The 15989-nt window shown below is 34.4% G+C and overlaps 1 protein-coding gene across 1 annotated transcript; it reads left to right on the top strand.

Annotated features, from left to right (window-relative positions):
- The first annotated feature begins 1019 nt into the window (after positions 1 to 1019).
- On the top strand, positions 1020 to 13175 carry LOC123557177 (heat shock 70 kDa protein 12A-like). The gene is made up of 5 exons (XM_045348476.2): positions 1020 to 1227; positions 3894 to 4043; positions 6816 to 7034; positions 7496 to 7652; positions 8179 to 13175. Exons 1-5 carry the CDS (start codon positions 1081 to 1083, stop codon positions 9210 to 9212), a joined length of 1707 nt encoding a protein of 568 aa, XP_045204411.1. The 5' UTR covers positions 1020 to 1080; the 3' UTR covers positions 9213 to 13175.
- Positions 13176 to 15989: the final 2814 nt, after the last annotated feature.

Genomic DNA, 15989 nt, shown 5'->3' with positions numbered 1-15989 from the left:
CCTAGATGTATTACATATCTAAAGTGAAAGATGCGCATATTTCGGAGGAATGTATGAAACTTGTTTCGATTAGCGACTGATTGTCAAACGCGAAAGGAAATCATTTTGTTTATTTTCTGTGATCTTTGACAGCAATTTATTTATGTAATAGTGTTAAGGTATAGGTCCTTGTTTCGGAGAAAAAAGTTCGAACGTCATCAAATCATAGAAAGAAAGCATTGTTTTACATGAAAATTTAACAGCATATAAAGCATTTATATTATTCAACAAAACCATTGTCAATTTATTCATGTATGTATTGAATTCCGGAAAGGGACTGCATGAAAGGACCACACTTCCTGGACAGTTCAGCGCCTTTAAAAACTCACCATTTTAAAAAAGCTGTTACATGTCTTCGTTTTGATGCATTTACAACATCGTGCGAGTGTTTAAACTTTACATAACTAGGTAAAACATCGTTTTTGACAATTGTTTACATTTATTTCTTTACAAATGACATTCTTATTCGAAGGGGAACAACTCATTCAGAATATTTTAAGTATCCAACTCTGTGGGACAGAACAGTAAAACATGTATTGGACAGATACGTTGTTGGTCAAGATACTGTTCATTTACTAAAATAATCTGTTATTTTGTGAAATACTGCTAAACCTTAAGACTATTAAGGCAGTACTGTGATTCAAACCTTTCTGGAGGCTTTTTGATTAAAAAAATACCGTTTAAGCTTTTGCTTGTATATTTTGGTCATTAGGCATGTTTATTCAGTTGAGGTCTTATATATATTTTTGTTGTTTAAATTAAAGAAACATCCCTTTCAGTTCTTCTGTTAAACTAAACATAATTAGAAAAACATATGTAGTGTAGTATGAGAACTATGAATTAATGATGATAATATTTTCAATCCGATTTACTATAATTTATGTTATCAAACCACATCTTGTTATTTCAATCGCTCTTTCCGCTCTTCAGATACTTTGCTATATTATACACTTTGTTAAATTACTTCCGTGTTAGGAAACGTACAGCTATTTCGCGCAAATTGAAACAAAATGTTTATCCGTTAACAGACAGATTATCTTGATGACATCGACAAAGATTGTTGTTGCTGCCATTGACTTTGGTACAACGTTTTCAGGATATGCATTTTCCTTCGCTCATGATTATGAAAATGATCCATTGAAGATTCAGACGAATCACTGGATAGGTGGAGGTCATTTGTCACTCAAGGTGATTATACGTTTATAGTTACTTCCTTGTTATTTATAGTTGCACCCTTTTTTATATTTTCGATTGATTCTATCAAGTTGTTGATATAAGATGATAAAATTATGGTAAGACACGGGGCAGTATTATTATCAAACATGCAGTAGTGTTTCTATGCACTGTATTTAGGTCTTGGTCATGCATTGTAGATGCAGTACTAAGGATGAATTAATGAAGCGAAATAATTATGCTACCTGATATTTATGTACAATATGCATGTATTTGACAACTACTTCACAACCATATAAGTTAATACATTTATCAATCGAGTGGTAGGTAGGACCATTTACAACAGGAAATACACGTAAATTAAATTAAATTAGAAGTTTCAAAAAAACTTGAACAACATGCTTTAAATGATCAAATCAAGACTTAAGTAGTCTTGTTATATACAAGCAATCAAAGGCTTCATAATGTGGCTGTCACACTTTTTATTATGAACATAAAATATATTGATTTCTTGTTAATCATATTTTCAATAATTGTTTTCTCTATTTTTTGTCAAACGTTTGGATATTGATTAACATAGTACAAAGTTTAATTGAATGCACTATTTATGATTATCTTCCTTTACAGCACTAACTGTATAAGTTCATGTGCAGTATTTCAAGTAGTGCCTTTCTAATCATGTAATATTTATATGTTATTAGTTTTGTATCGGGAAATATGCACGAGTTCTTCAGCGGAAATATTGCGCGACTTTAGGAGCGCAGTATTCTTCCGCTGAAGAACGAGTGTATATTTCCCGATGCAAAGATAATAACCTTTTTATTACATACACATCTACACGTATAAATATTCTGTAAATATCATAAATTTGTTTAATAGCCTGAATAGGATCGACAATACTGAACTAAATAGAAAAAATAGTGCAACAACAAACACTGAATTACGTCACGCACCCGATATGAAATTCAGGCGTCAGTGTATGGAAAAATATTGACGTTTCCGGTACCAGTGTAACTTAACGGGGAATAGAAACGAGTATGTAATAAAAAATTTAAATCCTTATGGGACTTTAACGTCAGCTTTTTAATCGTTTTTTTGTCTCCATAATTTCAATTTAAGGTACTATCTCAATGGTGAATACTATGATGAATAATAAATCTGTATTACACAAAAACATTTGATCCAACTTAAAAGCTCATATTTTTAGAACTTTCATTAGTTTAATCAATTTTATAGGTTGTACCGTAAACAATAGCTAAGAAGCCACATTAAATTGTCCATTTTGTCGATCTTTGGTATAGATTTCCATGAGGTTCATGTACAGAAAGTTTCTATTGTAAATATCTGCTGTTCATTGTTCCGTGAACATTTGATTAAACAAGAAAAAAATATTTGATCGAAAGGCAAGGTTGGTAGGCATGTAGATAAGTGTAATGTTTTCCGGCCTTGGCACTGGTAGGTAAATAGGTAGGTTGTGATTTCTGGCCTGGCAACTGGTAGGTAGTTGGGTTGTTTATTATGTGTAATGATTTCCGGCCTGGGCACTGGTAGGTAGGTAGGTTGTCTGTTAAGTTAGACAATTTATGGCCTGGACACTGGTAGGTAGATAGGTTGTTTGTTTGTTAAGTGTAATGATTTCTGGCCTGGGCACTGGTATGTAGGTAGGTAGGTTGGTTGTTAAGTGTAACGATTTCCGGCCTGGGCACTGGTAGGTAGGTAGGTTGTCTGTTAAGTTAGACAATTTATGGCCTGGACACTGGTAGGTAGATAGGTTGTTTGTTTGTTAAGTGTAATGATTTCCGGTATAGGTACTTGTAGTAAGGTAGGTATGCTATTTGTTAAGTGTAATGATTTCTGGTCAGGGCACAGGTAGTTAGATAGGTTGTTTGTTAATTTTAATGATTTCAAGCCTGGGCACTGGAAGGTAGGTAGGTAGGTAGGTAGGTAGGTTGTTTCTTAAGTGCAATGATTTCTGGCCTTGCACTCGTAGGTAGATAGTTTAAGTGTAAGTGATTTCCGGCCAGGTCTCTTGAAAGTAGATACACGTAGGTTGTTTTGTTAAATGTAATGATTCCTGGCCTGGGCACTTGTAGGTAGGGAGGTGTTTATAAAGTGTGATACTGTTTGGCCTGGGCACGGCTAGGTAGGTAGGTTAAGTGTTATGATTATCGGCATGGGCACTGGTAGTTAGGTAGGTAGGTTGTTTGCTAAGTATATTGATTTCCAACCTTGGCAATGAAAGTTCAGAAATGCTGTTCATAGTAATTCACACTTAAGCAGTCCTTGCCTATTACCTCGGGGACATGAATTCATGTATCTGTACTTTACGCCGGACACGTCAAAGAGCAAGTTTCTGTTCAAAATGACATAGGCCATGTTAGCCTGAAATACTTGTATCGCAAACCTCTCACTCTGTGTCTGTACTGGTGGAGAAACAATTTCTGAGAGGTTGTTTTTCTATGTAAAGCACCTTCGAATGTGTTTATCATGATAGGGATGCTATATAAATTTGGTATAATATATATATGATTAAATGTATCCAATATGTAGGTATCATATATATATTTAGATGACCTATTTATAAAAATATATGCAATATATAAAGATTATTTTCTTTGTTCGTTTTCGGTTTGAGCAATAAAATTAATTTGAATTTGTCTATTTATTATTCATTTACGCAGGCACCGACGTCAATTTTGTTTAGTCCAGACAAACAATTCCATTCATTTGGATATGAAGCAGAAGATAAATACTCGGATTTGGCGGAAGAAGATATGCATTCTGATTGGTACTTCTTTCGGAGGTTTAAGATGATACTTCATCAAAATAAGGTAAATGTATGGAACGCCAGAGCTGTCTTATGTTAGATGAAAATACGAGGTACCTTTTTTATTTTTGAGAATATCGTCTCAACATCTTGTTATGGACTGATTACACCAAATTGGAAGTGCTGGTGCTATTTGTATAATGAATCATAAGAGGATGTGACAATTATATTTTGATTAGTTTTATTGCTTAGTGTATTAAGAAAATATCTAGACAATTTCCATTGTGAATTTCTAGGTTTTAGTTTTATTCATTGAGAAAATGTCTACATACGCGGAACTGATAAACGGCAATTTTTATGAAGGATTTTCAGAGGGTGACATTTTTCAGAACAGATTATTAGTCCCCTACTGGTTGAAAACCAGTTTCGGGGACTATAGGAATGCGCTTTTCCGTCATTCCGTCCGTCCGTCCGTCTGTCCGTCCGTCCGTCCGTCCGTCCGTCCGCAATTTCGTGTCCGGTCCATAACTCTGTCATCCATGAAGGGATTTTAATATTACTTGGCACAAATGTTCCCCATGATGAGACGACGTGTCATGCGCAAAACCCGGACCCCTAGCTCAAAGGTCAAGGTCACAATTGGAGGTCAAAGGTCAACAGGGCTTTTTTCCTGTCCGGTCCATAACTCTCCCATCCATGAAGGGATTTTAATATTACTTGGCATAAATGTTCCCCATGATGAGACGACGTGTCATGCGCAAAACCCGGACCCCTAGCTCAAAGGTCAAGGTCACAGTTGGAGGTCAAAGGTCAACAGGGCTTTTTTCCTGTCCGGTCCATAACTCTCCCATCCATGAAGGGATTTTAATATTACTTGGCACAAATGTTCCCCATGAGAAGACGACGTGTCATGCGCAAAACCTAGACACCTAGCTTAAAGGTCAAGGTCACAATTTGAGGTCAAAGGTCAACAAGGCTTTTTTCCTGTCTGGTCCATAACTCTCCCATCTATGAAGGGATTTTAATATTACTTGGCACAAATGTACCTCATAATAAGACGATGTGTCGTGCACAACTTTCAAACCCCTAGCTCAAAGGTCAAGGTCACACTTAGCAGTCAAATGTTAACATAGCATGAACAGGGTCTGTTTCGTGTCCGGTCCATAACTCTGACATTCATTAAGGAATTTTAATATCACTTAGCACAAGGTTTCCCCATGATGAGACGACGTGTCGTGCGCAAATCCCAGACCCCTAGCTCAAAGGTCAAGGTCACAATTGGGGGTCAAAGGTCAATAAGGTTTTTTCCCTGTCCGATCCAGAACTCTGTCATCCATCAAGGGATTACAATATTACTTGGCATAAATGTTTCCCATGATGAGACGACGTGTCATGCGCAACACCCAGTACCCTAGCTTAAAGGGGTCACAGGTCAAAGGTCAAGAGGATTTTTTCCTGTCCGGTCTATAACTTTGTCATGCAAAGCAGGATTTAGATATCAGTTGGCACAAATATTCCTCTGGATGAGACAACATGTCATGCGCAAGAACCAGGTCCCTAGGTCTAAGGTCAAGGTCATATTTAGAGGTCAAAGGTCAAATTCAAGAATGACTTTGTACGGAACATTTCTTCTTCATGCATGGAGGGATTTTGATGTAACTTGGACCAAATGTTCACTACCATGAGGCACCCTTGTTTTTAGAATTACGTCCCTTTGTTGTTACTATAAATAGATTTTATTGTAACTTTTTTATTACTGGCGGTAGAGAAAAATCGTGACCACTTTTCTGTGGTACAGCATGCATGTTACATCCAATTTTTAGGTGTATTTTGACCTATCTCTACCTGGTAAAGAGTTTCTTGTGGACTTATATTATATAGATTTTTTTTTTTTTTAAAGATTAATTTCCCTTTGTTGTTACTATAAATAACTTACATGATAACATTTTTATAATCAGCCAAAAAAATTCAATATGAAAACAACTATAGGTTTTTATATATATAAATTTTAATCCAAGTGTTTTGTTATTACATATTGTATATATAGTACAACATTGTTTATACATCATTGACAGATATCAGTTCATTATGTTATACTGCAATAGAGAAAATTAGGTGCCTTCCAGTAGGGGACTTTGTATTGCATGGCAATACTTCATTCACTTGTTTTTCTTATATGTAACACATCTCAATATATATATATATATTGGTAAGAAGACATTTTATACTAAATGTCTATATATGTTTTTTATATCATTGAATGCTCTTAAGTACTCAAAATGAGGTTTCAAGATTTCATTGTTTATATAAAATGAAGAAGGAACTGAATTGGTGTAGTGTAACCTAAGTCTGGTTAATAAGTTTGTTATCATGTTGAATTGCAATGCTATCATATCTAAAAGTTACTTTGAGAAAAAAGAATCGTCGTTTAACATAATAGTACGTCACTCTGACAAGATAGTATGTTCACTGGACATGATAGTATGTTGCCTTAAGAAAATAGGACGGTCGTTTAACAAAATAGTACGTCACTCTAACAAAATAGTACTTACGTTAGACATGATAGCATTGCAAGTCAATATTAACTGACGTCATACACAATAACTAATAAGACCTAACAAGATTTTGAGAAGATAATACTCTAACTAGAGAAGATACCCCAAATTCGTCTAACTTAAGACAGCTCCCGCGTTCCATATAAATGTATTTTTAATGCTTTCATCGAAAATGATATTGAAATTAACCTAAGCATATTTTTTGAGCCATTTGTTATAATAAATCCAGTTTAAAATTAAATAACCTTTCATTAGTGAAAAAGTTGAGTCTTGTAATGCAGGTATTGTCAAGAAAAACGCTTCTGCTGGAAGTAAACAGGAAACCACTATCAGCTCTTACAGTGTTTTCGGAAGCCATAAAATACTTGAAGAAGAATCTGACCGAGACAATATTTATGAGGATAACAGGTTTTGAAGAAAGTGACATTCACTGGGTCCTGACTGTCCCAGCAATATGGACAGACGCAGCAAAACAGTTCATGCGCGAGGCTGCCCTTCAGGTTTGTATTAAAGCTTTTTACTTGATACGGTGTGTTTTGTAAAAAGGTCTGAGTTATAACTTTGAAACTCACTTTAAATATCAGATAATTTTATATAGTACTAATACATTAATATATAGTACTTCTTTACTTAAATATTGTTCTTACAACTAGAAGTTCTGTTGCTGTTTTTCTGGACGAAATATATGATTCAAATAGTGAGCCAAACGTAACGTCACACTTTGACGTTATGGTGTCATATTAACTGACGTCATACATATGTTTGTATACAGTGTATGTTTGCCTGAAGAAATATTTTAATTGACTAATACGAAACGCGTTGCAAACTTGAGTTGTCTTCTTTCTTTAACGATATTAAATTATCGTTGAAGTACTAGTATGTAACAAGAATACAACCTTCATACTTCTAACTGACAGCATCATGTATATCAAAACATCATAATTATGTGTAACTATTTCAGGCTGGTATAAACGGAGAATGCCTTGAACTAGTTCTCGAGCCAGAAGCGGCATCGGCTTTCTGTAAATGTCTCCCAGTAGAACGTCTCAAGGGTGGCAAGTCAATGACCTTTGACTGCTTTCTTCCTGGAACTTGTTACATCGTTCTTGATTTAGGAGGTATGAAAATGTTCACTATAAATGTGTTCACAATAACAATAATGTTTGCACTTTTCATATGCGACAGGAACACTAAAAGCGGAGAACGTTAAAAGTAATTAGGAATCTATTCCTCCTTTTTATTTGCTTTGGTCTTTATTGAAAATTGGTCTAGATAGCTTATTATTCTCTATAAGTTTAGGCTAAAATAACACAACTTTGATCCAAACATTGTGGAAGAATATTTTCAATATGCTGGATAATTTCATGTTTGTAAAAAATACTTTCAAACAGAAGAACATAACACAAGCATCAGTTGAAATCCGTATTTCGTATACTATTTAATATAATGGACAAATAACTTTGTTTCAGCCTGAATAATATCTGAGAAATAATATTTTTGTTAACAAACTCTGATTTCGTTTTGTATTTAAATATGTCACTGTTTCTAAATGGATAAGTACAAGTCATATATAATACTAGTGACTATTCCGCGGTATTACAACTGATAATTTCCACACTGATGTGTTTTCATTTATCATTGCAGGTGGAACAGTTGACATCACTGTTCACTGTGTTCAAGAAGATGGCACTCTGTCTGAAGTTGCAAAGGCCAGTGGTGGTGCTTGGGGTGGTACACAAGTTGATGATGCTTATCTTGGATGTTTGGCTGAGATGTTTGGAACCAAAGTTATTGAAACATTTAGGGAAGAGCATACTGGAGATTTTTTAGACTTGATGAGAGACTTTGAAGTGAAGAAGCGGGCAATATCTGAAGAGAAAAAGGGCAACATTGTACTCAGGATACCAGCAGCTTTTGGAGAAACATACAAGAGCTTGAACAGTAATCCTATTTCGAAGCACATCTTTAAGGGACGCTTTGCTGAAATAACCCAGCTCAAGAGGGATAAGCTCAACATAAATGTTGATGTATTTAAACAGTTTTTCGCAAGTTCAATATCAAACACCATTGAACATGTCAAAAGAATCTTAACCGAAAATGAGTGCAGCAACATCAGTACAATATTGCTTGTAGGTGGCTTCGCAGAATCTGAGATAGTACAACAAAGAGTACGTGAAGCGTTTCCAAATAAGAGAGTGATCGTTCCTAGCGAGTCCGGATTATCGGTCCTCAAAGGAGCAGTTCTTCTTGGCCATGACCCAAGAATAATGAAGAGCAGGATCAGTAAATATACTTATGGTTTAGAAATAATTAGTAGATTTGAAACAGGGCAGCCTGAAAAATACAAAGTATTTGAAAATGAAGAATTCAAATGTCGTTATATATTTGAAAAATTCGTACGAGCTGGAGAGACAGTACCCGTAGGAACTATAGTCGAAAAACGTTACATCACGGACACATTTGATGTAAAGGAGGGTCTTGGACTTTATGCCTCAACGGAAGAAAACCCACAGTTTGTAACAGAAGAAAGCTGTTTCAAAATTGGCACTGTTAAGTTTGAAAAACCACGAGAACGGTTTAAGCTTGAAATGCATTTTGGAGAAACGGAAATCCTTCTTAAATTCATTTTTGACGACGGCAAGAGACAAACTGAGAAAATCAACTTTCTCTGTGACTAGAATGAATTTAAATGGCTAGTGATGTGGATATCGCATAGTTACTCCATCAAATACCGCAAAAGGTTCTGCTTGTATTTTTGCTTGTTTGAATTCAATGCTTCCAAGGATATTTTTTATAGATTTTATTAACTTTCACAACAGCAGTCTTTAAGGACTGTAGAACGGCTGTTAAAAGTCGACATGTACTAATGTTTTTGTATTTTCTAGTCCTTTAGGATCATGAAGTTCAAGACATTTTTTTATAATAGCGTTCCGCTTAAGCCGGTGCTAGGAGCATGATAACTTGTGCATGTTTCATTAACTCTCATGAAAAGACTAAATCAAACCGCGTCTTAGTTGCGCTCTAGGCTTACAAATTACCTTGTTATAAATTTTATCATATCTTAGAAAAAAATCTAGCTTTCCGTTGTAATTCTTATTTGTTTAGTTAAACTATTCTAATTGAAATAAAGAAATTTCTTACGCAAACATTACCCGCAAATGTGATGGAAACCCCCCATCCTGTGAAATCATTAATACGTACGAGGGATTACTTTTTGTGAATTCCGTGGTTGTATCAAACCACAATATTATATCCAAAACGAACTAATAAAATTCCCGAAATCTACGAATTCATATCCCAACGAAATAGCAATTTGGCCAAAACCCCAAATTTCATGTCCACAAAATTAAAACATATTAACACATTACTGTATTTGTTCCTTACTGATTGTTTTTACCTATGAAGAACCTAGAAAGTTTCGGAGTGGACTACCTTGAGACTGCGAGCTACAGATATTGCATTTGGTTCCAACTAAGCTCTAGGCTCTCTAATGATTCATTTTGTGCTGAAATGGATAAACACATTAATGCCAGCAAACAGAAACATTTTTTTACATCGTAGAAAGTTCAACATTGCAACGTAATAAACATATACAGTCAAACCTGTGTTAAAGACCGCCTGTGAACAGAGACCACCTGGCTTTAAAGACCACATGCTTTGTTTCCCATTTTAACATTTACGGTGTATTTAACCTGTAAGTAAAGACCACCTCCCAATAAAGACCACATTTTGGCTCTCCCAAGGATGGTCTTTATAGACAGGTTTGACTGTACACGTAAAGCGATACATGAAAAAGTGTTTTAAAGGGTTCAAAGAAAAATAGATATTTTTGTCCTTAAAATGCGTACACTATTAAATCATCAACAAAATAAGAATTCTTACTTACGAAAGTCCCGTGGTGACATCACATTTCACTATTCCAATTTCCTATTTCTCAGTTCTCGATTCATAATTTATGCTATAAACATAGACTCTATGAAATGAGAAAAGTGAAAAGTGAATTTCACATTTTTTTACTTCACGCTTCTCATCTTCGATACAAGATTTCAGAATTATGAAATGAGAAAAAGTGAATGATTATCTCATTTCTTATTTCTCATATCTTATTATACACAATGTAACATATAGAAACTATGAACTGAGAAGTGAAAATGTGAATTTTACATTTCACAGCTCTCGCTTCTCGTATTCGATACAAAATTTGGAATGTCACATTTTGCAGTCCTCACCTCTCGTTTTCGATACAAAAAAAAAAATGAAATTGTGAACTTAAAAATGTGTAGTTCTCATTTTATAGTACCTTTATGTTTTATAGTGTATAATAGGAAGTGAGAAATAGCAAATGGGAATAATGAAACGTGAAGTCACCACCGGGCTTTCGTACTTATCCACTAATTTCTTGGCAAAGTTGAAACAATTTCAAGAAACTGTCCTTCCTTGCAATCATTTAGTACGTAGACTTTAAATAGTTCTACATTTGAATAACAACAACGTATATTTTTTGACGATATACATACTTTAAATTGAAACTGAAACTGAATTATTTGAGTAAACGCATATTTCTGTATATTTAATGGCGTTGTACATAATAATAATAATAATAATAACAACAGTAATAATAACGACAATAATAATAATAACAATCATAACAGCCTTATTTAAACAAAAACCGCACCCTTCTCTCTGAGGTTATTTTATCGCCCATTGCGAATACCAGTGCTTAAAGCCTTACATGGTACGCCCAGACGGGTTCAAACCCCCTGATTAATGGTGCCATCACAGATTATTTGGAAAAAAGAAATACTAGACACTACCCTACCCATAGAGCCTACGTTTAATTAAACAAACCTTGAAAATATAAATGTTGAAAGGTAAAACCTTTTACAAAAATTTAAAAACTATCACCTGCTGCTATAGCGTATAAAACAGTTATCAAAAAATTTAAAACAATGATACGAAGTCTCGGATATACAGTGTCTTAAGATTTTTTTGAATGTGTCAAGTGATTTACTTTTGCATAGTTCTAACTGCACTTCATTCCTCAGTTTTGGACAAATAGTACAGAAACTTCTATCATTGAATGTTTGCACTTGATGTATGGGACAACATAACGACATTCAGAATTTTCTGAAACCTTGTCTACTAGGAGTATACTGTGCAAGCAATTCTGTTAAATACATTGTGACAGAGAACACATTGGTGCTCTGCCAATGTGACAGCTATACATGAAAGATAGTATCTTGAACTCAATCCTTGCTTTCACCGGCAACCAATGTAGGTCATTGAATGATTGTTTAGAACTGTCAAATTTCCTTCTTTTAAGGACAAGTTTTGCGCACATGTTTTGAATACGTTGTGTCTTACGCACCTCACCGTTAGCTACACCATACAGTATGACGTTGCAGTAATCCAGATGTGAAATAACTAGAGATAAAACTAAAATTTCAGTGGCTGCTTTTGTTAAATATTTACGGATGTTCTTAATTCGTAGGTAATTCAACTTGGCTGTACGACATTTGCGATTTACATGATCTTTAAAGTTCAAGGTTTCGTCAAGAAATGCACCGAGATATCTAATTGTGCTTTCATGTTTGATATCATCACCAGCAATGCATATAGATTCACATTTGAATGTTGTAACAACCTCGTATATTTTTTTTCTTTGACAATTACTAACTTATGCATACATTTCCACATTTGAATGTTGTAACAACATCGTAAATATATTCTACACTTACCTAATGCATGTCCTATTGCCACACCGCCCGATTCCCCATTGCAGTTATGGTTTGTATATGTGTAAGTTGGCAGCCCTTATGATAAGTGCTTTTGCCACTGTTTCCATGAATCACACAACATCAAGCTGTATATAATAAAACGAATGAACTAGCACGCAGAAAAGTGCTATTCAAATATTCCAAATTAAATGTTACCACTAGTCACCGTGTCCGAACGTTTAAATGAAGTATAGATTATTTTATTTAGGTTGAGTACAATCACACTCATGCACCAAGCATCACCACAATCCGTCAATTCTACATACAAATTTCATTCAGAATTAACAGTTTCATTAAATCTGTATTTCTTGTAAAAACGTTTTTAAAAAAGTATTTATATCCTTGAAAAAAATTATTTAAAGATGTATCATGTTTGAATAAAAAGTTTATGCGTTTTTACCTTAACATTATTTTAATAAAATCTGTAAAAATATCCTTTGGAAGCATAGAATGCAACGAAGCAGAATTATAGCAGACTCGGTTTGACTGAGTCTGTTCATGAGAGGTTTAATGTAGCAGTTTTATCTTTAAGGTAGCAGTCCTAAGGCAAGCGATTGGTATATATTCTTAAGATATCAATTTTAATAGGAAACGAAAATAAAGTAAAAATAAGGTGGCATACATCCTTAATAAGCACTACAGACACTATCTTTTCGATTTAGCCTGTGCTGGAAAAACCAAAGCCTATATGACATTATACATTCCTTGTGAAAATGTACTGGTGCCTTACACATGTTTTATTCAGCTAAAACACTCGGGACTCTAATGTCACATATTCTAAATGGAATCAGCACACCAGACATCACTGACTAAGGAGAAGACACAAACAAAGGATAATGGAATCTTTTTTATTTCATAGATTTAAGCTTTTTATATTTATTTTAGCTGTAATGTATCAAGTACCTTACTTTAATTTCAGTTTCCATGTGTTGGGACAATTACAGTAAAAAAAGTCTATCGTTTAGTTTCTCTATGTGTAGAAAGTGCTTTTCTTTAATATCATTTTCCATTTGTATGGGTAATAACAGTTGAAATTTCTATCTATATCTTTTAGTCTCTCCGTTTATAGAAAGTGCAAGAACTTGCAACATCTATCTACTGATTACAGCTGCTCTCAGTACAGAAAATGACTTTTATTATTTAGTTTCTCTTCGTAAAGATAGTGCAAGTTTACATTTGACGCGCATGCAGCACAATTGTTTTATAATAACAATAATAATAATAATAATAATAATAATAATAATGATAATATAATAGTAATAACGATATAAATACATTATTGGTTACAAGCCAGTCTAACACATGGTCCTCCTCAAAACATAAATACAAAGAAAAACAGATACGGAGGAAACTCGTCAAAGACGACAAAATGAAAATGTTGCAGTCTCGGTTTGACTGAGCCTTTTAATAAACGGTGGTACCGTCCATGCCCCCTTACCCCAGGTTAAGCAGAACTCGACATCTGTACATGTTACATCCAATACAACCACACACGTGCTCATAATGGCGGCTTTCAATTATACAATAGAATGCTGTTCAATTCAAAAGTGGCGTATCGTCCGTAATCAAAATAACAGACTAGCCGTAAAAGAGAATTCAATGTCTATGAAAAACAAAGTAGCGAGAGGATCCGAGCCTTTGATTTTAAAATTGAAACATTAATATCTACATGTAATTCATATTGTAAAATGAACAATATGAATTAAAAATGACATATTTCGAAAAACATCCGTATTGAAATAAAAACAAAACTATTTAAACAGCATGTTTTATTATGGAATATTATCTGGATAATATCAGAAGCTTAAAGTATGCAGTAGTCTTGAAATGACCTCTAACACAGTTACATACTCATTATTAGAAATATAATTATATGCAGTATTTTATGAAAATGGTCATGGTACCACTATCGATATCATCGTAAATATCAGTAAGAACAAGAACCGTTATTACCAAGACACGCAACTTCATTAACTACCTATATTCTTAATAAAGTAAAAAATTAGGGTAGATATCATCCCAGAAGCACAAAGTACACCAAAAAGAGAGCTATATATCGTAAAGTGGTTCCGCAACAAAAGAACCTGTTCGTCAATATAACACCCAAGTCTTTTTACTTCTTTCACGCAGTTATCATCATTCCCGGTCACATTCCACTTTCAAGACTGAGACACAGTCATGGATGAGTATTATCAGCAAATGTGCGGCCATGTTTTTCTTCTAAAATTTACAAAACTACAATGAACAGCTTTTACTACTATGTGCTAGCATTTCTGTACCAGCCGTTGTATTTCCCCATTCGAGTATATAGCTTTTTATCAGACTCTAGCATTTTACTCTAACAGTAACTGAGCATACGGCGCTACGCGCCTGAATTATATTTGTCATTCCCATACACTGTTTTGTTTCAACTATTGATTTTTTTTGGTGCTGTAAGCTTTGATTCCGTATTTTGAGTACTAAGTCTTCGTGTTTCTGCGTCATTCATGTGTGCCTTCACTCGAAGTTTTAACATAGCCGCTGCCAATGAACGAATTTTTCCAAGAGTTTGCATGTTCATGTGTCTCTTCTGTCTGGAGCCGTATTCTTTCTCTCCCTGTACGAATTCACTGAAAGTTTAAAACTTCTTTAACACTTTTGACATTTATATGCTAGGGGCTCGTTTTCACAAATGTTTATAAATTTATTCAATAAATTCTGTCATAAGTATGGACTTTCGAGATACATGTATTTCGTAATTTATTACTTGTATCCACCTAAAACGGAGTCGTTGATGCAATTTTAAGGTAAATCGATCTTATTTGTGTTGCTCTAAGTTTCTAGAAAAAAAAGCCGAATAGTTAAAATTAATTTTCGTAAAATGATAGTCGTGAAACACCTTACACACCTAAGTTCTAACTTTGACCTACGTTGACTTCGAGAAGCTGGTCCCACAAATCATTTAACCCTTACCCTGCTAAATTTCCATCCTTCACATTGGATAGTACCGTAGACTGTTAAAAGGGGTGTTTACCACGAAGATATTGACTGAATGGCGAACAGTGCAGGTCATGATCAGACTGCATGGATGTGCAGGCTAATCATGATAAACTCTGGTCGCAAAGGCAGAATCAATCGTATCAAGCATGATAAGGGTTAAAAATGTGTTTGTGAAACACCTGACACCTAAGTTTTAACTTGTCCTACGCAGGTTTCGTAAAGCTGACTCCAGCAAACTGTTTACACATAATCAAGGAAAGTGATAGTTTTACAACATCGGTTTTTAAACAATTATAGTCTGTCTGGAATAAAACACTGAAGTAAATAAAACGCGGAATTTAGAATTATATTTCTTTCTTATTAATTTTTGGTTCGAAATAGAGAAGATTTATAACAATATTTTTGAAACGGAGATCATCTTAACAGGATTTATTATTATTCATGTATAGATAAATCTTGTAACTGCCATGTTAATATATATGTGTATGATAAGTGGAATGATCTGGATTCGTCTATGACGAAATACAGATCTGCTTCCCCGGTATCCAATCATATAAATCATCACAGTTTTATATCTGTCATGCCTTAAGTTATCGCTCATAACTAAATTTTAAGGCACAGATCATCATAGTTTGGCTAATAAATGATCTCTCTATAAAACTGGTTTGATCATATTTTGAACACTAGAAAATGAGTGTT

Source organism: Mercenaria mercenaria, unplaced genomic scaffold (assembly GCF_021730395.1).
Source record: "Mercenaria mercenaria strain notata unplaced genomic scaffold, MADL_Memer_1 contig_2958, whole genome shotgun sequence".
Classification (NCBI taxonomy): Eukaryota; Metazoa; Mollusca; class Bivalvia; order Venerida; family Veneridae; genus Mercenaria; species Mercenaria mercenaria.
Note: the sequence above shows the minus strand (reverse complement) of the source record. Positions and strands in the feature narration are given on the sequence as shown.